The sequence below is a fragment of the Podarcis gaigeae genome, assembly GCF_964106915.1.
Source record: "Podarcis gaigeae genome assembly, chromosome: 4".
Taxonomy (NCBI): Eukaryota; Metazoa; Chordata; class Lepidosauria; order Squamata; family Lacertidae; genus Podarcis; species Podarcis gaigeae.
In genome coordinates this window covers 51,329,337-51,354,442 of record NC_139677.1, presented here as the reverse complement: position 1 = coordinate 51,354,442, position 25,106 = coordinate 51,329,337, and the positions used below count along the sequence as shown (strand labels likewise).

The following is a 25,106-nucleotide window of genomic DNA, read 5'->3' as shown; positions in this document are numbered from 1 at the left end:
CATATCTGGTAATATCTTTCTATGGGGTTGCACCTAACTTTTATTATTTCTAATTAAGGCATTTATACCCTACATTTCAGTTTCAAAAGCCTACAAGGCTTTTCACAAAACAGAACCAATAATGGTAACAGCATAAAAGCACACTTAAAATGCTACAGCTGATAAAAGCAGCAGTTTAAAAAAATCTTAAATGCCATTTAAAGCATGGGAGAATTAAGATGGGCTTCAGGTGTCTGACAGAAAACCATGATGGTGTCAAGTGAACATGACCAGGCAGTGTTTACTTTGGCCACAAAGACTAAAACGGCCCCTTCAGCTAACCAAGACAGCAATGACTCCCCAAGACTGACTTTAGATACTCAGGTCTCAGGCATTTAAGGGCTTTGGTTTCGCTTTGGGATTTTCTGAAGGCAAGAGACCAGAACTGAGCTTGCCATAGTGTACTGTGACAAAGGTGCAGGGATATGACTTTTTCTATAAAGTGGAATAGTTGATGTCCATGTATTGTAACCCTGGAGGAAAATTCAGTTGAGACAGACATTAGTAAAGCCTAACGGTTGAGTTTTCATTCCACCTTAATCTCTCAAATGTACCACTATAATGTAGTGGTTGTGAACTGGTCATTTGTAGATTTAAGCTGCCACTGCCATTTTCAGTGAATGTGTGGAAGAGAGCCAGGAGGACCATGCCAACCAGCCCCACCCCAATATTGCCACTCGTAAACATCAATCTTGCATAAACTAGTAAACCTCATGTCAGAATAAAAAGGGAATCGGCACTCATCCAAACTCTTTCTACAGTAAACATAGATAACACTCCCTTTAGCCATCCACATCTGAATGATCTGTCAATTACTTTGATAATGCTCTAACTAGATATACATCTTCCCACAAACACACAAATAAAGTGAAAGAACACAAATAGAACTTTAAAAAGGAGATTGCCTAAACAGATATAAATGGGATGGTTGTTGCCTTTTAAATGCCTTTTTTTTTTATCTGCCATCAAGAGACTACTAAGAGAACACCTCCTTTCCTGCTTCTCTTAACTGAGATCAGACTGATGTTAATGAGTGGCCTAGGAAACTGAGACTCTAGCTGTTTCAAACTTGCAGTCTCTTAAAAGCTCCGGGCTAGCATTACATACTGTCAGCATTGTTAGATTTAAAACAGGAATTCAGCACACTGCATCATTACTACAGATTCCTCTAGGGCACTTTTTGACATCAACACATGTCTGATTCCCTACTCATCATACCACAGGAAGAATAAATAACAAGAATAGAGGGTCTTGCAAAAAAAAAATCAAGTACAAACTTTGGTTACAGCTCAGTTTGTTTGGAGCAAGGCAAACCATAAAGTCAGGTTTACACGTAACACCAAGACAAGCCATGGTGTAGCTCTCAGGAAGTGTGACAGCAGCAGGATCAGGGGAGAACTGAAGTGGTTGTGATTTTTCTCTCCAGGCACCAGTACACATGCTTGTTCACAGTAAGACATAGTCTGGCATCCCATTATGTGCAAAGACCATAGTCAATGACAACATTTCCAGCAGCAAAAGATTTATTCAACATCACGTTTCAATCATTTGAAAGTGACAAATGTAACTTGAATGTAACCAGCTGCAGTTTATTCAAACCATTTAATCTTCGTCTTCAAACAGCTTAAAGCACAAATAATAATGTCTAGTGAGCTTAGGTGAGATGGTTTGATGTAATGTGGCTAGCCTGGGAATTCTGATGTATCCTATTTATGGCTGAAATTACTTTCTTTTGTGAAGCAACACTGGTCACATACAAACACACACATCTACTTACAAGAAGAACCTTTTTTTTTGAATGCATGCATAATTTTACAAATTACTACAACACTGGAAAAAAATGCTGGAGAAGATGACAATGTTATAGAACACAACCTTATATTTCACTCTCTAGTATTTTAAGGTCCTCAAGCAGTTCTCGGGCCAGGATTTGTAGATCTGCATTGCGGCTCTTTGACAGCATATGGATACGTGGAAGTGGCAAAGAGTCACGTATTTCAGGAGCTGACTTGGTTAAAACATCTGGCTCTAAAATCACAGACTGGAGAAGCCGTAGAACATGAAGACATATTTCTGGATCTGGATCTAAACGTGAAAGAGAAACTAACTAAACCAATTATCATAATTTATAAAAGAACAGACTTCTTACTGAGCACAACAAATGAAGTTTTTCTACATCCAACTTTCATTTTCTCACTATTAAATGGAGTCACATCCATTGTCCCTGGCTCCTTGCTAATGTTCCTGTTGATTCTGTGCATTTTTGGAACGTGTGAACAAGGACCCAATGCACAGTTGTCAGCATGTAAGCTAATCCACACAATTGGGAATCCTGTTCATGCAGCGTTCAGGATCACATGGAGGAGCTGGACTGGCTCCCCATTCAGACTTTTCAACAAATGTACAGAGATCAGGAAGATGAAACTTGTGGATACCATGACATGGAGGAAGCCAGCAGGTACAGCTCTGCTTTTTCCTCCCCATGCTCTAAGTTGCCTGGAGGGGCAGCTGTGAAAGGGACTACGATGTTGCTGTATTATTTCCAATGTAGCATAAATACTTGCAGAACTACCAACTTGTACCTTTTGTTTATTGTTTACCAGGGCACTGTTTTTCAACTGGTATGTTACAACACAAAACTGGATCGCAAGCTACTGGGTTTCTAAAGCAATGCCACTTTGTAACAAACATTTGTTCATTTAATATGTTAATACAGTCGTACCTTGGTTCTCAAACAGAATGCGTTCCGTTCGACTCCTGGAACCATTCAAAAACAAAGCTGCACCGGACATTCAGCTTCCGAAAATCGTTCGAAAACCGGAACACTCACTTCCGAGTTTCGATCGTTCGGGAGCCCGTCTGTTCAGGAGCCAAGGCGTTTGAGATCCAAGGTACAACTGAAGCTGCATTTCTGTACAAAGTCCACCCAAGGCAGTGAACAATGTAAACATGAAACTACAATTACATTAAAAACTAGAAAATTAAGAGACTAGAAAGATACATTAAAATATAAATTTAGGCAGTACAAAACAAGTGTAAAAGTGGCAGCAACAAATCAGAATAATATTAAACAAAAACACATCTGCAGAAAGACACTTGAAACAAGTAGGTTTCAAAGTTGTTGTTGTTTTTTAATAATACAACTGAGGCGTACAACTTTACACCCTCTGGTTCCACATAGCAGCAGCTGCTTCTGAGAACCCTTGTTCCTAAAACCTGCCAATCTGACCAATCTTAAAGGTGGTCCAACAAATCAATGACAAAAGCTTATGCAGGTTGAAATGGGCATAACCTGGCCCCAAACCATTTCAGACTTTTGGTGGTTAAAACCCACACTTGGCTTTCAGCCCAGAAATGTACCAGTAACCAATGCAACTAACACAAAATTTATGCAGTATACTATGGATGGCTAGCAAAAAAAAAAAAAGCACCCAAGCTGCTGCATTCTCTACTAGCTGAAATGTCCAGGTCAACTTGAAAGGCAACACAGAGTACATTATGGTAGTGCAGTTTGCACTACAACATCAAATACCTCTTCAATGCACCTTTCAGGAAAAAAGTGTTTCTGAACTGTGTTAGCTAAGGTCTACATGAAACAATACTGTACAATATCCTCCTCGCAAAGAACTGGTGATGAAACATTTTGGGTGATTAAAAATATATATATTAATAATTTAAAGACAATAGTCTGAATGCTTACATGAGCTCATGAGTAGGAGCCGCCTATAAAAGCTGACACAATTTTAACAACGTACTGAAAATCTACCTTAATATCACTGACATGAACTGTACCGTAGTATTTGATGTCATTTGCATTCAGTCACTAACAGAAGCAACTGATAAGGCAGAGAGTTATTGTAGTCACATGTGTCATTAGGAGTATACTCACAGATGAAGTATTCTCTGTAATGGGGTTTAAGTAATTGAATTACCTCAATGCTAAACTGTTAATCTGCAATCGGCTATGGAAGTGTGGTGTGGATTCAACTGACAGGTGCTTGCAACATTCTTTAGTCATCAAAGACATAATTTATCAAGCTGACAAGTAACGGTTACCAAGTTCAAGTATTACTAATTTACAAGCTTTTTCATCATTCTACCCATAGTCATTATAACGTTTTAGTATAATTTCATACAAGCAATATGTGAGCTGGCCACTGACTGCATGCTTAAACCTACAATATTTATGTACAAACCTGGATCGAAGTCTCATGAAATTCAGTGGCCCTTTTTTTCAATGTAAACAAGCATATCATGAAGCTGAAATGCAGATTGCTGTCGTAGGGAGTATAAAGTTACAACAGATATCTCTTTATTGCTTAATTTAATTGGGGTGGGAGGCTGCACTAGCAAGAGGCTAAGTAATTAACAAGAATTGCACAGGTTAGGAACAATTGTGGCTGTGGTGAAGATTTGGCAGAGAACAATCAGGGAAATGGGTGGAAAGAGGGAATATTGGCAGTAAATCTCCCTTAAAAATAGACTGGGAAGTCCTGCTCTGAGGTATTTTCATTATTTTTCTGAGCTCTGTCTTGTGCTTCCCTGCATTATTGTGCCTTTAGAATGTGAGTTTTCAGGGAGGGACACCTATGTCAAAAACACTTATGAAACTTGAGCCCTGGAGAGAATTCCACACACACAAATCTAACTAGCAGTAAACTAAACCTCCTTTTACAATAAATTAAGGGTTGACACCAATACTTAGCACAGAAAAGAAGCTTCCTGAAATATATTTGTAGTGAGTCAGGTCTCATTGCTGCACAATGGGTAAGTTGTTGCTATGCTACTGAGAAATACCACACACCAAGCCAGCCCAAGCTGGTGGGGTGCTTCCCTTCTATTTGCTAATGACAGATTATTTCATCACTGGGAAATGTAAGAGCTGATGTGTAGAAGACCCCACCAAACTACACAATTTGGAAGTTTCAAGCATTTCCTCAAGCAATGTCCCAAATCTTATAAGGGTAGGTACTGTATATACTCGAGTATAAGCTGACCCGAATATAATTTTAGTACAAAAAACTGGGAAAACTTATTGACTCGAAGATTGGAGAAGATCAGTCTACATCCCAATCCCAAAGAAGGGCAGTGCCAAAGAATGCTCCAACTACCGCACAATTGCACTCATTTCACACGCCAGTAAGGTTATGCTTAAAATTCTACAAGGAAGGCTCAAGCAGTATGTGGACCGAGAACTCCCAGAAGTGCAAGCTGGATTTAGAAGAGGCAGAGGAACCAGAGACCAAATTGCAAACATGCGCTGGATTATGGAGAAAGCTAGAGAGTTCCAGAAAGACATCTACTTCTGCTTCATTGACTATGCAAAAGCCTTTGACCGTGTCGACCACGGCAAACTATGGCAAGTTCTTAAAGAAATGGGAGTGCCAGATCACCTCATCTGTCTCCTGAGAAATCTCTATGTGGGACAAGAAGCTACAGTTAGAACTGGATATGGAACAACTGATTGGTTCAAAATTGTGAAAGGAGTACGACAAGGCTGTATTTTGTCTCCCTGCTTATTTAACTTATATGCAGAATTCATCATGCGAAAGGCTGGGCTGGATGAATCCCTAGCCGGAATTAAGATTGCCGGAAGAAATATCAACAACCTCAGATATGCAGATGACACAACCTTGATGGCAGAAAGTGAGGAGGAATTAAAGAACCTTTTAATGAGGGTGAAAGAGGAGAGCGCAAAATATGGTCTGAAGCTCAACATCAAAAAAATGAAGATCATGGCCACTGGTCCCATCACCTCCTGGCAAATAGAAGGGAAAGAAATGGAGGTAGTGAGAGATTTTACTTTCTTGGGCTCAATGATCACTGCAGATGGTGACAGCAGCCACGAAATTAAAAGACGCCTGCTTCTTGGGAGAAGGGCAATGACAGGCCTAGACAGCATCTTGAGAAGTAGAGACATCACCTTGCCAACAAAGGTTCGTATAGTTAAAGCTCTCGTTTTCCCAGTAGTGATGTATGGAAGTGAGAGCTGGACCATAAAGAAGGCTGATCGCCGAAGAATTGATGCTTTTGAATTATGGTGCTGGAGGAGACTCTTGAGAGTCCCATGGACTGCAAGAAGATCAAACCTCTCCATACTGAAGGAAATCAACCCTGAGTGCTCACTGGAAGGACAGATTGTGAAGCTGAGGCTCCAGTACTTTGGCCACCTCATGAGAAGAGAAGACTCCCTGGAGAAGACCCTGATGTTGGGAAAGATGGAGGGCACAAGGAGAAGGGGACGGCAGAGGACGAGATGGTTGGATAGTGTTTTCGAGGTTACCAGCATGAGTTTGACCAAACTGCGGGAGGCAGTGGAGGACAGAGGTGCCTGGCGTTCTCTGGTACATGGGGTCACGAAGAGTCGGACACGACTAAACGACTAAACAACAACAACAACATAAGCCGGTTCACCAAGCCACAAACCTGGTGGTGGTGGCAGCGGCAGAGGAAGAACAAGCAGCCTGAAAGGGCTCCTTTCAGGCTGCTTGTTCCTCTGCCGCTCGCAAGAGCAGGCATAGGAGCCGCGGTTGGGAGAGGCACAGCGCAGCGCAGCCCCTCTCCCAATCATGGCTCCTGTGCCTGCCCTTGCGAGAGGCGGGCAGCAGCAGAGGAAGGGCTCCTTTTGGGCCGCTCGTCCCTCTGCCGCCCGCCTCGCTCGAGTATAAGCCGAGGGGGGCTTTTTCAGCATAAAAAATGTGCTGAAAAAGTCGGCTTATACTTGAGTCTATATGGTAGCTATGTTAGACACGTTTTATGACTATATGTAGTGGAAATTAGACAGAATCCGGTGCTGAGGAGCACTAGCAAAAAATGATTTGTTGTGTGTCAAACCTCAGAGGGCAAGTCTTGATAAAAATATTTGGAAATGCCTGGTCTATTGTATTACCTATGTGATTTAAGTCCTGCTTTGGCGTTGGCTGGGGGAACAACACAGCTGTTTTGGAGGTAAACAGGCCTCTCTCAGTAGTCAAGAATCAAAATTGAGAGATTTTCTGTTCTTTGAAAGGAAAGTCTCAAATCATAACAAACAGTCAAGATGAGGTATGTCTAAGATATATTTTGCACCAGTGCCCCTTGTCACATTTCAGTTCAATTCTGTTAGTCCCCTCCCATGGAGACCTGAAAAGTCCAAGCCCTATCATTCTGCAATAAGCCGTGATACATTTTAACTTGGGCTTGCTTTTAAAAGCTGGGTGGCAAGCAGATACTGTGTAATTTATGGAAATAATGTATTTAATACTTTTATAATAATATATAACACTTTTATAAATATTTATAGATTTTACCAAGTGTTGATTTTAGAATTGATACCTATCCTAAGACTGAATAACGGAGAAAGTTATAAATTAAATGAAAGTGAGAATCTAATAAATAAAATACAGCTGAAGCAGGAAGTTAACAAGCGCAGAATCATAACTTTTCCTTTTGCCCTTCAGGACAAATGTTCAGACTTATCTTTCCATCAACAGTTGCAGTGTTTTTGTTTTTAAGAAGATGTCAAGCCATTTAATTAAACAATAGATTACATCAAATAGTTTCAAGCAAGAACAGCTTCTTTGTTCTAACACTGCATTTCAAGGGCATGGTCTAGATCCTTAATTTTAATAATAACTGACTTTAAAAAAACCCCAAGCCTGAAATTAACTAATAGCTCAATCCTATGTACTTTTCTCACCATAAAGTCTCATCAAGTTCAATGAGAGGCCCTCCCCAGTAAGAGTGGACAGGATTTCAGCAATGCATAAATGAAGAATGTGAGATAGTTTTCTATATGCATAGGATAATCACCATATAAACCTTTTTAGTAAGAGTAATCTTATACAACTCATCCTTCCATTCTCTATTCTCTTGCCTATCATATCTTAAGTTCCAAAATATGTCTTTTCTTACATGCTATACAAGGTGTTTTGATAAACAAGAAGGAGCTGGTTTATTTCCATTTAGCTAATATACTGACATTTGTTACGTAGTGAAAACATGTGTAGCACAATCTAGTACCGTATTGCATTCATAAAGGTCTTACCATTCAGGAGCCACCAGAGTAATGGAAAGAACCCTGGGCTTTCACTGATGTATTTCAAGCCTTTCACATTGATACTGACATTGTATAAGGACATCAGCATCAGTCTGTAAGAAAAGTTTAAAAGGGGAATGAGTATATGGATTTGCATCCCACTACAAAAGCTGCAAACCATGTTACTAACACAAGTCTCAGGAAGCTTTGCACATTCCTCACATTTAAAAAGCTGGATCAATGGATATATCAATATTAATATAATCCTGTATGTTCTTTTTATTCATTTTGTAATAACGTAGTGTAAAGAAATCTGGCAGCAGTCAAATCCTATTGAACTAGCTGGAGGTGTTCATATGAACACAGCCTTATATGATCACACAACACATTCAGTGAAATCCTCTTAATTGAGACTCCTCAGCGGATAGCCTATCATCCTGATTAAGTGCTTGTCCTCCTGACAAACAGAAAAGGGCACTTAAAAAAATTAGCCTGACAAGGCTTAATTGAAAATCCTGTCACAAATGTAACAAATTCCAATACAATTTTATCCTTCATTCATTCTCTTCTTTTTCGCTTCAACTTTAACTTTATTATCAGCTTGTCATGTCTGTAACAAACGTATATGGCAAACACATCAATGCCTAACTCCAGCTGACCCTTCTTCACGAACAGAGCTGTGCCTCTCTCACAGTAACAGCCAGACAACCAATATTAAATTAAACTTCACAATAAAAGATGTGCCCTATTCCCAAAATTCACTGCCAACCGTGTTCCTGAAGACCCCTGTTACATCAGAACCTAAGTAAACTAAACTACTTACGTTTAGGGCTGGGCGATATCTGGTTTTCAACATCACGATATATCACCAGCTAAACATTATGATATATTGATATATCATGATGCCCCAAATAAGGATGGAATTATGTAGAGGTGAACATGACTTCATATTACTAATTGTAATACTTGAGATCCAAGATGGCTTGACCCCACCACCTCTTTCGGGGTTCTTTTTGTTTTGTTTTGTTTTTTTAAAAAGCTTGATTTTTTTTTGTATCTGGCATTTTTTTTAAACTGACATGTCTTGCAAAGAGAATAGGGTATTTTGGAAAATCTGTTGTTGTCTTCCTTCTTCACATGTGTGAATAAAACTTTTTTTATCCTTAGATACTACAAAGACAACCTCTGGAGCCCTACATAAATAAAATTTATGCTGAACTGAGTATCCCTGATATCACTTTTGGATTTTTCAGCTATGGCTCAGGCCTAACTCAAAAACTTCTTCTAGGTGCTACATTAGATACTCTTGCTGAAAAGTCTGCAGTGAGTAGAGACGGATCCCTTAAGCTCTTTCTATAAGCTATGGCACTGAACCAGGGGTAGGCAACCTAAGGCCCATGGGCCGGATGCGGCCCAATCACCTTCTCAATCCGGCCTGTGGATGGTCTGGGAATCAACGTGTTTTTACATTAGAACATGTCCTTTTATTTAAAATGCATCTCTGGGTTCTTTCTGGGGCCTGCCTAGTGTTTTTACCTGAGTAGAATGTATGCTTTTATTTAAAATGCACCTCTGGGTTATTTATGGGGCATAGGAATTCATTCATTATTTTTTTCAAAATATAGTCCGGCCCACCACATGGTCTGAGGGTCGGTGGACCGGCCCACGACTGAAAAAGGTTGCTGACCCTTGCCCTGTCATATCTGACAGGCTCACAGGTACACCAGCCTAGTAAAGACAGAGGAGGTTCTGGAGGCCTGGTACACCCCAGCTCTGCAAAAGGCCTACTGGAAAGACTAACAGCACTACAGTTATCCAGCTCTACATTCCTGGGCTAAGTAGCAAGGGGTCAGAGCCATCATTAAAGATTTTTTCTGCCTAAGCAGCTTGTTTCTCTTGGATTTGCTGCCCAGCTTACTCCATCACCTGTCCTACCTAATTTCAGTACAGAGGGGTCAAGAAAGGTGAAAGGCAGATTCATTCAATATACCTTTTTTGTTTGATAAAGAGCTCTAGCTAAAACCCTGCTGTCTCCTAAGAGACAGGAAACAGACTGGTCCTGCAAGGAAGCTCCTCCTTTGGGAGGAAGTCATCAATCTTAATCCTGCCTGTTGTCATCCCACATGGAGCAACTGCCAAGTATTCTAGTCTGTTATTCTGCTTCTGAAGGAGAACAGACTCACATGACATGCATTCTTCTAAAAACTTATGTCCACCCCTTTGAAGTTCACATAAGAAGAATATATGATCTGAATGTTTGAGCAATATCAATAGAGAGTGAAATTCCAAGATTACACAAAGACAATAAAACAACTTCTACTATTCAAAATCTGTGCTAATTTTTTGTGAAAAGAAAAGCTTTTTCTCCCCCAGTTACCAGCTTTCAATCAGGATAGCAAACCAGGGCTTATCTGTTGTGAGGTTGAGAAGAAAATACTCTTAAGAGGACTTTCCCACCATTACCTCAGATGAACAAGTTAGCCTTTTATTTACATTTCAGAAAGGCCAAAGCATATTTTGTTGAATTACATAAAGTCACCAACTATGCCATTATTTCTGAAGTGACACTACTCTTGTCAAACCACTTGTTACTGTTTACACAGCACTCTGAAAATATACACAGTGGATAAGTGCTATGCTCAGTCAGCTATTTTCAAAAGCCTCCAGAAATGTTTCATAACACCGCTTTGCTAAATTGTACGCTTCCTAAACCCTCAAACAATGAGATAATAAAATTTTAAATTATGCTTCTTCTGTTACGACAGGAATTTATTCCTTCCAACTTAAAATTTTCCCTTAAAAAATAAACGGTTGAGAGTCAACATGAAAAACAAAACACAGCTGTCATTACATTAAACTGATCTGCTTTATATTACTAAGTCTCGTTGGCTATCGTAGATTTTGCTCTCAAAATGCTCTGCTAAGCCACCTTCACCATAAGAGTGGTGGGTCCAAAAATATTTTCAGATTCTAGAGTGAAGGCTTTCTGGGAAATGATATATAATGAGTTGAAAAAGGTATTTAAGTATACCTTCCCTAAGAAACCAGAGGCCTTTCTTTTAGGCATTGTCGGCCAGAGTGTGCAAAAGAAGGATCGAACCTTTTTTATGCATGCTACAACAGCAGCAAGGATACTCATCGCTAAAAGCAAGGATACTCATCGCTAAAAGCTGGAAAACTCAAGATTTGCCCACACTGGAAGAATGGCAGATGCAACTGATGGACTATATGGAACTGGCGGAGATGACTAGCAGAATCCGAGATCTGGGAGAAGAACTGATGGAGGAGGAATGGAAGAAATTTAAGGACTATCTACAAAAATATTGTAAATTGTATGAATGTTAAGAAAGATGTAAGATTAGCAATAGAATGGCTCCAACAAATTAGTTACAAGGAATACAAATCTAATTGTAATTGAAAGAAAAGACAAATTTTTGGATAAACTCTTATAACTAAGTCTCCAAAAGAGTGATTTAAATTCTAAAATCTGAGATTTAAATATTGGAAAAATATATTATATGAAGTCAAACAAGTTAATAATTTGCTAGTAAAATTTATGAATTTAGGATGCAGGAACAAGAGATGTGAGGAAGTCCAAAGATGAGAATGAAATGTGGATATTGGAAAATACTATGTTATTATGTATGTTTTTTATTGTGTAAACAAAAACTTAATAAATATTATTATTTAAAAAAAAATTCAGATTCTGTTGCTAGTATCTGCGCCTTTGGTCTATGTTCTTCTTTGGTCTCTGATACTTCTGAGTCATGGTGGCATCTGGTCTTAAGCCTTTGGATTGAATGCAATCCTAGGGTGAGGTGGAGAGGCTGAGCCTTGGATAATTCACCTGCCCCGTACAAACTGGTATGGCATCCACATTTTCTCTTTTTGCTAACATTTCTGAACAAGCTTGACATAAAGGTGGATAGTATTTGAATTCATATGAAATACTTCTCTGGTATTTGAATTCATATGAAATACTTCTCTGGTAGTGTGGATTCTGCCACTGGCACACCTGTAATATGACCTGTGGTCCCTGCTACTATTCCGAAGGGGGGGGGGGAGAGGAGAGGGAAGAAGGACAAGGATCTGCCATGTTCAGGTTGGAGATGCTATCTGAAGCAAAGGGAAAAGGCAGCAAAAAAAATACCTTGCATTCCACCTTGATAGGCTTCAAGATGCTTCAGTCACTACAGATACAAATTTTCTTTCCCACATCATGTTGCATCATTCCACAACCTCTGGTTGCGGGGCTATGGCTGGAGTGGGCTCTATCAGGGCCTCGAAGATTGTCTATTCAGCAGGTGCTGGGCCCCCTATGTAAGATGGGGATTAGGCAAAGAGACCTCAGCTTTTGCATCTCTCTCTGTTTTCTAAATCTATTATCCAGAGCAGAAATGTGAAAATGAAAATAGCTTTGATGGCGATCCACTCAAATCTTTCTCCAAGTTAGGAGAGAAACTGGGAAAAGAGAGGAAATCACATCCTTCTCCAGATCTTTACATTCATTCCTGCTTATCATATTCCACAGGAGGGCCATATCGTGATACAATAGGATCTCTTGCAGTGTCTGCTGTTCAGTATCATTAACCCATGTAAAATTATGTAACATTTCTTACAGTGCAAGGGATTAATACTTCTTGATATGGTCTTTCAGTCTGTTTATCAGTAGTATCAGTAGATAACAAAATGGATTAAAAGTGACGTAGAGAAACATGGCTGTGCTTTGTGTTTTCCTTTCAGCTGTTTGTTTTGTAGGGAACTGAGGGATTGGTTATGGTGAACTGAAAAAGTAAAGCAGTAAAAAATACTAACAGAGGGAAGCAGAGTTTAAACATCTTCTGCTAAGCTGTTCAAAGGGCAAAGCTGTCTGCCAAAGCAAACAGCCTGGGAGTTGATCCCTATTTCTTCAGCACCACCTCCTATCATCAACTGCTCTTATATTTGCTATACTACAAAACTATATCCGTACTTTAAAAAATGTTCAAACGTTTTAATAAGGTATCTCATTTTACTTATCTCTTCAAATATAAGTTTTTCTGGGGCTAAAAAATACAGATTTATGACCAGCACTAGTTCTGTCTAGAAATGCTAACTTACAGTAAGTGTTTTACAAAGCCTACAGCACCATCTGGTGGCCATCCTTTGTGACAACATATAGAGACAACTGAAATTTATATAGCATATTTTCAGTAGCAAACAAAACAAAGCTAGATTTTAATGGAGCTACAGATTAAGGTACAAATCCTCAATCTTCCCTGCCTAGGAGTTACATATCTAAATAGCTTATTAAGGCAGTGATACAGAAAGCCTCTTTACCCATTCATAAACTCTTGCATAAATGTGTTTGGTTTGCTGCTCCTTCACCCAGCAAACTGACAGAGGCACATCTCTAAGGTCGTCAGTTCTGAAACTTTCCAGAGATTTGGATTTGATCTTTTGGGCTTACTGCAAGGCTCAAATGCAAGGATGACCAAAGTACTTGCTACAATTTTATCCCCATGTTCAATATGCTATGACATCTACAATTCTTGGATCTGCTGCTCAGATTTACTGAACTGCCCAGTTCCTTCCCAGACCAAAGACTGTGGTTGGATGCAAGCCCTGTTTCACTTTATCCTGCAGTGAATGGCATGGTGGCAATTACCTGACTGACTGACATTGAGTTGCTGCTGCATACTGGCAGGGAGTTGCCTTACACTGAGTCAGATCACTAACTCAGTGGCTCTTCCAGGGTTTCAGACAGTGAGCCTTTGCAAGCCCTACCTGCGCATACTGGGGATTGAACCTACAAGCTTCTGCAAGTAAGACAGATGCACTACCGCTACAACCCTTCCCCCCAGTGGGAAGGGTCAAGGGGAAGAAGTGGATAGGACAGTGCACACACAACAGCAACACCAATCCGGTGCTCCTGCCAGTACATTCACACAGCACCAACTTCCCTGCCACTTCACCCATCCCACTCTCCTTCCCCATAAGCAGCAGCAACACAGCTGTTAGAAGGTCAGGTAAGTGCTGCTGCCACACCACACCATCTACTAATGACCGCACTCTGGAAACCCATTGTCTTCTGTCAATAAAGATGACTTGCCCACTCTTGTAATATCTTCATAAACCTTCCCTGGAAGCCTCTCTCATGTTATTCATAGCAGAGGCATTTGTACAGTAGGCAAGTATTATTATACTCCATATTAAGATACGGAGAGAGGGAGGGGTTAGGAGTTAAGTCTGACTAACAGCAGCTTACCTAAACTATAGACTCCCCACTTAACAACTCATTTTAGTTCACAGCACTTTAAACATTCCACCACAATATATATCATTCTTGACTATATTAGATTGTTAAGACAACAAGTTTCATTCTAAAAACCTCCAATCATCATACACTTTAAGTTTTGTGCAGCATCCAAGCTTCATGTCTCCCAGAAGTTGCATCATTGTGTCCAACAATACTTGATTTGAATTAACTAGGAATTCACGACCACATGCTAAAGCAGCAACATCTACAAAAGAGAACACACACACACACAAACACAAATTTAAAGAGAGAAGAATTCTTATTCAGCACAATTTTGTAAGCTAACAGCACTACTGAAAATTCTGTACAGTAATTGTTGGGAAGGCTACGGGAAGGTTATTTCTAGAAAATAATCCCCCACAAGACAACAATAACGATGTGCTGGTTTTTGGTGCTATGTTTCATTACAGCATCTCCTAGAGATTAAAAAAATCCAGAAATGTTGTAGCTATGGAGGAAAACCATGGGCTGAGAGAGACAAATTCTGCAGAAACCTGAAATATAAGCACAGCCCACTTCCTTATCAAGCCTAGTTGTAATGAGTTTTTACAAATGTTATTATGTAAAATAACATTGTTTTTGCAAATATTATGAACTATACATACATAATTCAGATACATATATAAATGTATCAATCACACCTGATTAAAGTGTATTTAAGTATTATTTCACTCTTTGTGAAAGTTATTACAATCCTCACAAATGCAAAAGCCTACTTGAGGTATAAAAATAAATAACAAAAACATTACAATAATGTTTACATTGCTAATTTATATAAAAAAATTCCTATATGTCCCCCACTAAAGAGTAGTATTGGGCTAGGTCTTGTGCTTTATTATTCCAGTAGACTAATAGAGGATAAACAGATTCCACTTTTCAATATATTTATTATCTTTTTGTCTGCCTTCCTTTACTCTTATGAAGTTTGTTAACTTAGCTTCCATGATTAAGGCTGTTTCTGAGGTTATAAAAAGCTTGTGTAGGATTTGCATGCCATGGACAGCTTTAATTTGAGCGGTGTGGGTGTCCCAGCTGCTTCACAGGCCTTTTGCAAGCCCTGAGGGATTTGCTTGAGTGCTGGGGGAGAAGCAACAGGATAGCTTCCCCATCACTTCATGGTTACAGGATACACTCTTAAGAACATAAGACGATCCTGCTGGGTCAGGTCAATGACCCATCCAATTCATCATCCCGTTCCCACAGTGACTGACCAGATGCTTGTGGAAAGCCTTCAAGCACTCTGCCTACTTCCTGGGTAGAGAGAGAAGGATCTATGGGGTGGGGGTGAAAGATACACTTTTGGATAGAGATTGAAGGATCTGCGAGGTGGGGCAGGGAGATGTTCCTGTATTGAGAGAGAAAGGAAAAGAAGGATCAGCAAGATGGGAAGCAAAAGATGCTAATGGAGAAAAAAAGTATGTACACTGGGGTGTGGGGGAAGGGGAAGTATGTATGTGTAGCTGTTTGTATGTAGTGTGAGTGACTGAGACACATGTTTCTAGCCTGTATGTATGTGGTGTTTGAATGCACTGGACAGTGCAAGTGAGCATGAAGTAGAGTGAATCTGTCACGGGGGCAACGTTTCCCTAGTTCTATTTAAAATCATGAATCAGTTTTATTACCCTACACATGAGAAGCAATTTACTCAATATTTGTTCTCAAGCAGGAAGTCATAATATGGGGAGGTCAGTTTTGTCAAATACTATAGCTAAACTACTAAAAGTTACTCTGAAGTATATCAGCTCAGAAAAAGTCTTTTGAAAGGTAGAAACTTAAAAATATATATGCTAACTTATATATGATGTGTTTCATTATTCCTATGACATTCCAGGACAAACTTACTTGTAACAATCCCTGCCAAACCTAACACAAACTGACTTTCATCAGAATCCATGTCTTGCTGTTTGATATCTTCACTTAATGATCGCACAAAACTCTCCATAGTCTGTCCAGCAATGCTAAAAAACTTTATAGCTTTACTCTGAAAATTCATAAGGAAAAATTACTACTTTATGGTTATAAACTTACAAGTTTTTAAATAATGGTTAGTTTTTTTCAGTAGGTAAAACTCAATGGCACTATGATACTGACCTGCACAGAACATTACCAATGCTCCTCTATTAAGACAAATGTTTTTCAGTGACTTTAGCTCTCCTAAGCAACTGTAGCAAGAAGAGTTTAACTAGGGAAATAATGTCTATAAACATTATGAAACCAGGCATCAGAGGATTCCAACATATTATTGAGATGCCTTTCAATGCATACATCAAGAGTGTAACCCATGTTCAAGAGGAGCAGCAGAACAGGTGGTTTCACCTATGTACAGAGCACAACCATTTCCAGATGTGTAGCTGTGTTAGTAGCAAAAACAACAAAGGATCATGTGGCACTTTATTTCTTTTCATTAGTTTATTCATTCTTGAGATTAATAACCCAAACAAGAGGTCCTTGGTAGGTCACAACTCTATAAAATATAATCTTAAAAAACAGAAACATAAATCAATCTGCAATGCAGCCTTTCTCAACCTTGGGTTCCCAGATGTTCTTGAACTACAACTCCGATCATAACTGACCATCTTGTCTAGGAATGATGGGAGTTGTAACCCAATAACATCTAGGAACCCAAGGCTGAGAAAGGCTGTGCTAATGTATTCAGATGGCCTATCCAAAGGCCCAGAGGACAAGAAGCTACTTCCAAAAGTTAGACTTATGAAAAACTAATAAATAATATTATGGCATAAATAAATGTGTGCCATAATATATGCCACTAATCTCCTTGTTTCTGTGCAGGGGACAGCACCTCAGAGAAAGAAAGAAAAAAACCCCAAAGTGCATGTGCCAACAGGTTGTGACAGAAAAAGCAACAAGGGAAATTTCTTATACCACTTAACTTCAAAGGAATTCAAGGTGCCATATAGGGTCATCTATCCACCTGTCCTCCTAATTTAAGCTTCACAATAAGCCAGGCCAACAGATAATGTCACCAAGTGACACTCAGTAAGCTTAATGGCAGGGTGGAAATTTGAACCTAGGTCTCCCTAGTCCTGATTTTATTATGCTAACCACTACACCATATTAATATGGTGCAGCAGTTATTGTCTTACACTTAGCAGTTGGGAAATTGTTGTCTTACACTTAGCAGTTGGGAAATTATGTTTTGATCAGGGAAAAGCTAGCACATAGACTAAATTTGTCATATACAGTTCATTCACAGATTACAACTACTGTGGCTTCATACATTTTGTATTTTCCATAAGGAATTTTATTTTGAAGTCTGGATATTTATTCACAAATTAAAGTGACTTACAGTGGAATCCTATACACATCTACTTACCTGGTTGCTGATTTGGTACCGGGCCAGGTTCAAGTTTACTGTGTAAATTCACAAAGCCCTAAAAGCATGAGCCCAAAGTCCCTTAAAGACCACCTAATTCCTTATGCACCTTGATCACAGAGATCATGTGATATGGCATTTTTGGTGGTGTCCTTTACATCTGGTTGGTCTTTACCAGAGACTGAGTCTTTAGTGTGCCAGGTCCTGCTCTTTGGAAATCCTTGGCAACAGAAGTCTGGCAGGAGTTATCACTGCCTTTTAAAATACATCTTTGGAAACTGTACTGTTCACAAAGGCCTTTGGAATAGGAACTTTTAACCACTTTTTCTGATGTATTGGGAAGTTTTTAATGTTATATGTTTTACTATGTTATATATATATATATATGCTGTAAGCCTGATGGGCGGTGTAGAAATAATAATAATAATTAATAATAATAATAATAATAATAATAATAATAATAATAATGTAGCAATTTTATTGTCTCAATCACAGTAAACAAATGCAGATTGTCAGCTGCTATGTGGACATTCTAACCAGACTGACACAAAAGTACTTTTTTTAAAAAAAAATGTTTGAGTCAAAGCTGTCATATGTGTATATGTAACAAATAAAGATCTCTGCAGTCACTGAACTTACACTTCCTAGAATACTTTTAACTGCTTCTTCATTGCTAGAGATACTCCACAACAACGTGCAAACTGCAGCACCCATTTCTGTACAGTATTCAGCTTGCTGCAATAATTGTTGCTTTGCCTCATTCAGCTGCTGCCGAACAGTTAATTTTTCCTGAAAGTAATAAAGCTAATATGTGATTCATATTGGATTATATCAGACCGTTCTTTAGATTTCACAATAAGTTCCAAAGTCCTCTGAGAATTAAACAAAAAACAAAAAAACTTGGCTCTGGTGAAGTAGATCTGCTAAGATTTACCCGTATTTTTCGCTCTATAACACGCACCCGACCATAACACGCATGTTGTTTTTAGAGGAGGAAAATCCGTAGGCATGCCACCCGTAGGCATTCCATCCATAACACGCACAGGCATTTCCCCTTACTTTCTAGGAGGAAAAAAGTGAGTGTTATGGTGCAAAAATATGGTAAATTCTTCCTAAACTGTGGAATTCTCTCATATCTGCATACATAGAAGACTTTTTGCTTATTTATATTTACATTTACATTCAATTTTCCTTCAAGGAGCTTGATATAGAACACATGGCAAACTTAAGCATATTCATCAGAATTTCATCTCGCAGCTTCTATGGCAACATTACACAGTCATAAGCAGAAGAAAAGAACAGTCTGGATAATTTTATAAAAATAGATAGTAGCAATGTTCTCAAACAAGTATTCTTGGTAATATAAGCCACAATTCTAACAATGTCTACTCAGAAGTAAATCCTACTGCATTCAATGGGAATTATATTGTAATAGTTGGTTGGAGCATGGTGCTAGTAATGCCAAGGTTGCAGGTTTTATCCCCTGTAATGCATGTTCCTGCATTGCAGAATGTTGGACTAGACCATCCTCACGGTCCCTTCCAACTCTACAATTCTATTCCTAATGTAAATTGTGTTAGGATTACAACCTGAGCCAGGCAAAAGATATGCTTTTCATTAGTGCACCTCCCTTTCCAAGACAACAATGCCCATTTACACCACAAAGAATTCATAACCCACCTACTTTCAGCAGCCAGAAATATCATAACCAGACACTGGAGAGACCTGTCAGGAGTAAGCATGGACCAATGGTACCAAATAGTATGGGAAACAGCCCTACTAGAAAAATTAACTAATAAACTGAAGCTGACACGGGGACAAACAGAAGAAGACACCTTCACCCCGGTATGGCTCCCCTTTATCACATACACAGCCCAACAAGACAATGACAATAATCCACCAACAGCATACAAATCAATATGGCTAACCTGATCCAAAACACCCACCCACCTCACTCACACACGAAAACAAAGATCACCACAGCCAATCACAAACAAACAATCACACCCTAGGCCAACCCCAACCTTTCTCACCACCAAAGGAACACAAGTGAACAACATAAACAACGCTGACACCAAACTCTACATACATTAAACATAATAGAAACACCGCCACCCGACCCCACCCCATCCATCTTCCCTCTCTCCACCCCCCTTTCTTTTTTCTTCTCCCCCTAATGCCTCAACAAATGAAACGGATTTGTAAAAACGTTACATGTAAGAAGAAGAAGAAAAATACGAGGCACTACACTTCTGTAAAACAAGAAAATCCTTAATAAAAAATATTAAAAAAAACACACACACAAAATTAGTGCACCTCCCTCTTTGGCAAAGGGGCAAGCTTTTGTCTTTGATACCACAAGGAGGTTTGGAGGGAAACAGAACTCAAAAGATTTGTTAGATCTCTCCTGAAAACTCTTGCCTGATACATCTCATGTAAACTAGTACACTTTTGGTACAATTGTTCCTCTATCAGCGTGGTAAAAATGCATTCTCCATGTGAAGATGGAGTTACAACACCTGCAAATAAGCTATATAGAATTTAAAGGTAAGTGTGCATGGGGCTGCACATAAAGGAATGGGGAGGTGGGTGAAGCAGAAATAGCAGACATTCCACAAACCTTGTCCAGAAAGGAAAAATGAAAACAATTCAAGAAATTACACTACAGAATTAATCCTAGCTAGAAAATATCCAGTAACACTAAATTACCACATTTTCCCCTCTATAGGACACACTTCCCCCCTCCCAAAATGAAGAGGAAATGTGTGTGCGTCCTATGGTGCGAATGCAGGCTTTTGCTGAAGCCTGGAGAGTGAGAGGGGTCGGTGCTGCGGGAGTTCCCACCAGGCTCCGAAGGCTTGTGGATAGCTGCCTGTTCTCCGCAAGCCTTCTGAGTGCGGTGGGAGTTCCTGCTGGGCTCCGAAGGCTTGCAGATAGCAGCCTGTTCTGGGGGCGGGGGAAGCTTGGGCTTCCCCCATCCCAGCCCCGCGGCTAAAAACAAAGCCGCGCGCAGCTTCTGCCACCTGGAGAGGTTGCGCGTGGCTAAAGAGGAAGCCAAGACAGCCAGTGGGATGGATCCCGCTGGCTGTCTTGGCTCTTTGGGGCTGGGGGGGGGGGTGGAATAAATAATAATAATCTTTATTTCTCCCCCTAAAAACTAGGTGCACCCTATGGTCCGGTGCACCCTATGGAGCGAAAAATACAGTAATCGAATCATTCCTGTGATATGCTAGCATGAACATAAGACAGCAAACCAGCAGGAAAGTCCTGTATTGTAGGTTAATACATGAAAAGTACAGAGGCAAATCCCACTAAAGTCAATGGCGTTTACTACCATGAAAGTGACTGGAGGACTGTTGTCTAAAATGTCAACAAAAGTTGCGATCAATAGTAACTTGGAACTCTCACTGAGCTCAATGTGAGTTGACATATGTTACAAACAGCTATGTTCTGATGGACCTCCACAGTGCTACTTAGAGCATCTAGAACCCTTAGTATGAACCATATATCCTTAACTGTTTCTGAACAAACACTCAGGATTGAAGATTTTTCACAATGTTGCATCCAAATGTAGCTTTAAATTTTTCAATATACTGTACAGCTGTAAAATTGTTTAAAAGGTGGAACTAACATCTAAGTAATTTTCTAGCTGGCCAGAGAACAATTACATCAGAGATGGAAGAGGTTTCATGACAGAACCAAGCAAAAACCCATCGTGGGAAGGAGACCAACTTTGCTTAGTCTCTGATTCCCATAAATATGTGAAACTTTCATTTCAGTTTTTTATATTCTGGGAAACACCTAAGCAAGAGTCAAAGATGCTCTCTCTCTCAGAACCTCTGTTTTACCAGGAACTCTGAACATGCTCTGAAATCCAAGAAAATACTCAAGCAGGTAACTGGCTAAGTTAGATAGTCTCTACCGGTTTTATTTGTAAATCTGTATGCTAGACTGTTGCCTTCCTTTTTTTCCTAATACAATTCTTTAGCTTCATTGGCATTAAAAAGCAATTCTCCATAATTTCTCCCTGGAATCTTTTCCATGTGATGGATGGCATAGATGCTAATGTTATCCCTTGTTTCCAGAGAATATTACACAAGATTTTGGGAAATTCCATATTCACAGAACTCTGGAAAGATCAATCCAAAGCTTCTCTTTTGTTTTTTCTTATACCTTGGCTAGGACTTTGAAGTAGGGCTCAGAAACTCCCCAAGCAACTTGTAGGATGTAACAGGCTACCATAAGACAGATTGAACCTTCTTTCATACCTCTTTCTGCAGGAACCTTTCTACAAAAAGAGGGGGTGGCCAGTACAGAAAAGCATGCCCCCCCCGACTGTCTCAACACGTATGGACGTTGCACTCCTTCCTACACTTAGCTGGAGTTAAGTCCCACTGAACTTACCTCTGAGTAGGCATGTTTACAACTGCCCTTATTGTTAGAGGTATAGCACAATTATGTATGTAAAAAAGTGGGTTTCAGCTAATAATCTACCTACCTTTCTTTCTTTCATACAATCTGCTTGGGCTGCTTCTAAACAGGCTTTATAGTGTTCGCAATCCATTCTTAATTGCTCCACTTCAATATCTTTCCTTTCCACAACTGTAAAAAATGGAGGGCTCAAGTAAAACAATAAAAAGAAGAACAAGCATTCTCAAATACAATGGTACCTCTGGTTAAGAACTTAATTCATTCTGGAGGTCCGTTCTTAACCTGAAACTGTTCTTAACCTGAGGTACCACTTTAGCTAATGGGGCCTCCCGCTGCCGCTGCGCTGCCACCGTGCGATTTCTGTTCTCATCCTGAAGCAAAGTTCTTAACCCGAGGTACTATTTCTGGGTTAGCAGAGTCTGTAACCTGAAGCATCTGTAACCCGAGGTACCACTTTACTATAATGCACATGTAGCCACTAATCAGTAGCAATATAAAATGTGGCTAAGTGAAAAAGCTTGGATTCTGCCATGAGAAATATGTAAAGGAGGTAGGTGCTGGAGAGAAGCAGTGAGAAGGCAGGTGCTTAAACCTTTCCCTGCCAACCATTTCTCCACTCCAAATCACTATTCCCTCCCAAAGCTGTTTTTCCCCAGGGAAGATTTGCAACAGAGGAGAATCAGACAAGGAAAGGATTGGGCATTCCCTTACCTCTCTGACATTTTGAAATCCTCTTCTCACCCAACCACAAGTATTTTCTTGAGGTCAAGAATGAGTTAAACGTTTCTATGTACTATCTAACTTGGACCTCGATTATTCAACTTTTAGTTACTTCAAGAATGTTCACCACCACCACAAACTTAAGTTGTTCGCTCTAAGCTGCTTTTATGGCATTAATGATTTTATAGCATTAATGACGGAACCTAAGAACTCACTTGTTTCAACAGCATCCAATTTCTGCAAGTTCTCCAATATATCATAATTCAGTATTTTGGGCAAAATGTCATGTAGCTGCATCACTTCAGTAGTCAGCCTCTCTAAAGCTCTCTTTCTGACTTTAACAAATTCCCCTTGCGTCTCCACTTTCTGTAACAGAAACAAAAACTCATTATCTTTTTCTCTGCACTTAGCATTTATATGACATGTTGGCCACATTCTAGAACTGTTTTCAGCGTTTAAGACCCCTGAAATTTCTTCACCCTCCCCCCCAACTACAATACCCACAGTTCAACCTAAGTTTCCAAGTCCAGAAGTCTACATTACAGGAGTGTTGTAAACAACTATTTCTCAGTTCTGAATGACAAATTGAAGGCACCATCTTAAGCACTAGCAAAAGAACCCGGATGCCTCAAATTTCAGTCCATGGCTCCAAAGCCACCACGCACCAAGGAAAATGTTCTAGTCATAAAGTTTTGGATAACTTTTGACCCTCCAAAAGTTGTTGGACCACAACTCCCACCAGCCCCAGTTCTGTTAACTGCTAGGCCTGCTGGCCTCTGTTGTCTGTGAAGAGAGGGGAAAGGGCAGAAGAGCGGTTCCTGGCTCCATGCTTGGGCCAAGGTCGCCCTTTACAAGGAGCTGGAGACTGCACCCACAACTGCCCCTCTCCCTTTTTTTTTTTAATCCCCACAACCATCCTATGATTTAAGCTTGAGAGCGCCCGGTTATCCCAACGTCCCCCGGTGTGTTTTGTGGGGTAGAGGCGCGAACAGGACAGGGGACGAAGGTGCCTCAGAGGCTGCTGTGAGGAAGGCGAGGAGGGGCTCGTCCCTCATGCCCGCGCTCAGCGCCGGATCCTAACGGGACGAGAGCGGGCCGAGGCGCTTCCTTCGTCCTCCTGGGCCGAGCCCTCGCGCTACCTGCTCTCCCTCCCCCGGGCAGCACGCGCTGCCTCGGCTCGCGCGCTTCATAGCAACGCCAGCCGGCCGCGAAGCGCGAGAGAGACGAGTCCCTCTGGTCCCGCCCAGATAACCCTCCCAACACGTGATAGGAGGGTGGGAGGGAGTCGGGGGGTCACGCACCTCGGAACTTCCGTTCCGAATTCGGAAGCCGCAACGACTCGCAAGTTCTCGATGGTGTCCGCTCTACACCTTTCGCATCTCTGCGGCGGAGACCCCATACTTAACGTTGGGAGCTCGCGCAAGAAACCATAGAGATTGATTTCGAAGAAACCCTTCGCTCCTCCTTTATCAGCGGCGAGCTCCGTTTAGTGGAAAGGTGAACTCAAGCCTGAGAGAAGGCGTGGGGGAATGGCACGGGAATGTGAAGTAGGGGATAAAATTGAGATTCCTCGCGATGCGCGCACAGCCTGTTAGAGGAATCAAACAAGTGTAGAGTTGAAAGGTACCCAAGGGTCATCTAGCCCAACCCCCTACAATGTAGAATTATGCAGTTTACATGACATCGGTTCTGTATAGGTTAGCAATACAATAAAATAATGTTTGTTTCTTTTGTAGTATTTGAGTGAAGATCCGCACCTGTGACATTACCCTTTGCCAACAAAAATCGAACAGCTAGCTGCCTTTACGACCAGCCCCAGCTCTCATATAAAGTATTGCTCTGCTTTCCTTTGGACCATCAGTGAGGCCGAGAGGGGGGTCTTATCGCCTGGGCAGCCCAGGGCCTCCATGCACACTGCCCGGGCTTGCTCCCCGGGGAGGTCACTTCGGTGCTGCTAAAGTAGCGGAGTGACTTCACGCCCGGAAGCATACTCCAGTCCAGATTGTCCCTCGAAACAGACGGATGCCAGCATTGCAGTGCACCTGTCACGTCACCCCTACTTGCTCGCCTTGAACTAAAAGGCCCTCAACCTTTTCGCAAAGGTAAAACCATGACTTCGGTGGGAATAAGGCTGCAATCCTACACCCGCTGGGGCAAAGCCTCATCGAACTCAATGGAGGAGATTTCTGTGTATCGATGTGCCTGGGAGTAGGTCCCATGGCATGCTTTTTTGATATTGGATTATTTTTTCCTTGTTTGTTGACCGT

At 40.6% G+C, this 25,106-nt stretch overlaps 1 protein-coding gene and 1 long non-coding RNA gene across 5 annotated transcripts; both read right to left on the bottom strand.

The window, feature by feature from the left end:
• Nucleotides 1-1,544: 1,544 nt before the first annotated feature.
• HSF2BP (heat shock transcription factor 2 binding protein) lies at nucleotides 1,545-24,250 on the bottom strand. Of its 4 annotated transcripts, none has more exons than XM_083734722.1 (8): nucleotides 24,141-24,250; nucleotides 23,055-23,205; nucleotides 22,187-22,290; nucleotides 18,328-18,477; nucleotides 16,197-16,335; nucleotides 14,442-14,559; nucleotides 8,066-8,169; nucleotides 1,545-2,124 (listed from the first exon to the last, which is right to left on the bottom strand). In XM_083734722.1, exons 2-8 carry the CDS (start codon nucleotides 23,134-23,136, stop codon nucleotides 1,916-1,918), a joined length of 906 nt encoding a protein of 301 aa, XP_083590848.1. In that variant the 5' UTR covers nucleotides 23,137-23,205; nucleotides 24,141-24,250; the 3' UTR covers nucleotides 1,545-1,915. The 4 variants fall into 4 exon arrangements, with proteins under 4 accessions (XP_083590848.1, XP_083590846.1, XP_083590847.1 ...); XM_083734720.1 differs by lacking the exon at nucleotides 24,141-24,250 and adding an exon at nucleotides 23,979-24,106; XM_083734721.1 differs by lacking the exon at nucleotides 24,141-24,250 and adding an exon at nucleotides 23,850-23,980.
• LOC310842634 lies at nucleotides 13,035-14,206 on the bottom strand. The gene is made up of 2 exons (XR_014563278.1): nucleotides 13,868-14,206; nucleotides 13,035-13,596 (listed from the first exon to the last, which is right to left on the bottom strand). It is a non-coding gene; the product is annotated as an uncharacterized lncRNA (long non-coding RNA).
• Nucleotides 24,251-25,106: the final 856 nt, after the last annotated feature.

Bases quoted from the DNA above. Each gene is read 5' to 3' on its own strand.
- HSF2BP (XM_083734719.1), bottom strand. From the start codon at position 23,274: ATGTGGCCAACATGTCATATAAATGCTAAGTGCAGAGAAAAAGATAAT. The intron at 16,336-18,327 runs GTAAGTTCAGTG...ATGAATTTTCAG, and splicing joins TTAAAAGTATTCTAGGAAGT to AGTAAAGCTATAAAGTTTTT. The intron at 8,170-14,441 runs GTATGATGATTG...CTTTTCTTACAG, and splicing joins TGCTGCACAAAACTTAAAGT to ACTGATGCTGATGTCCTTAT.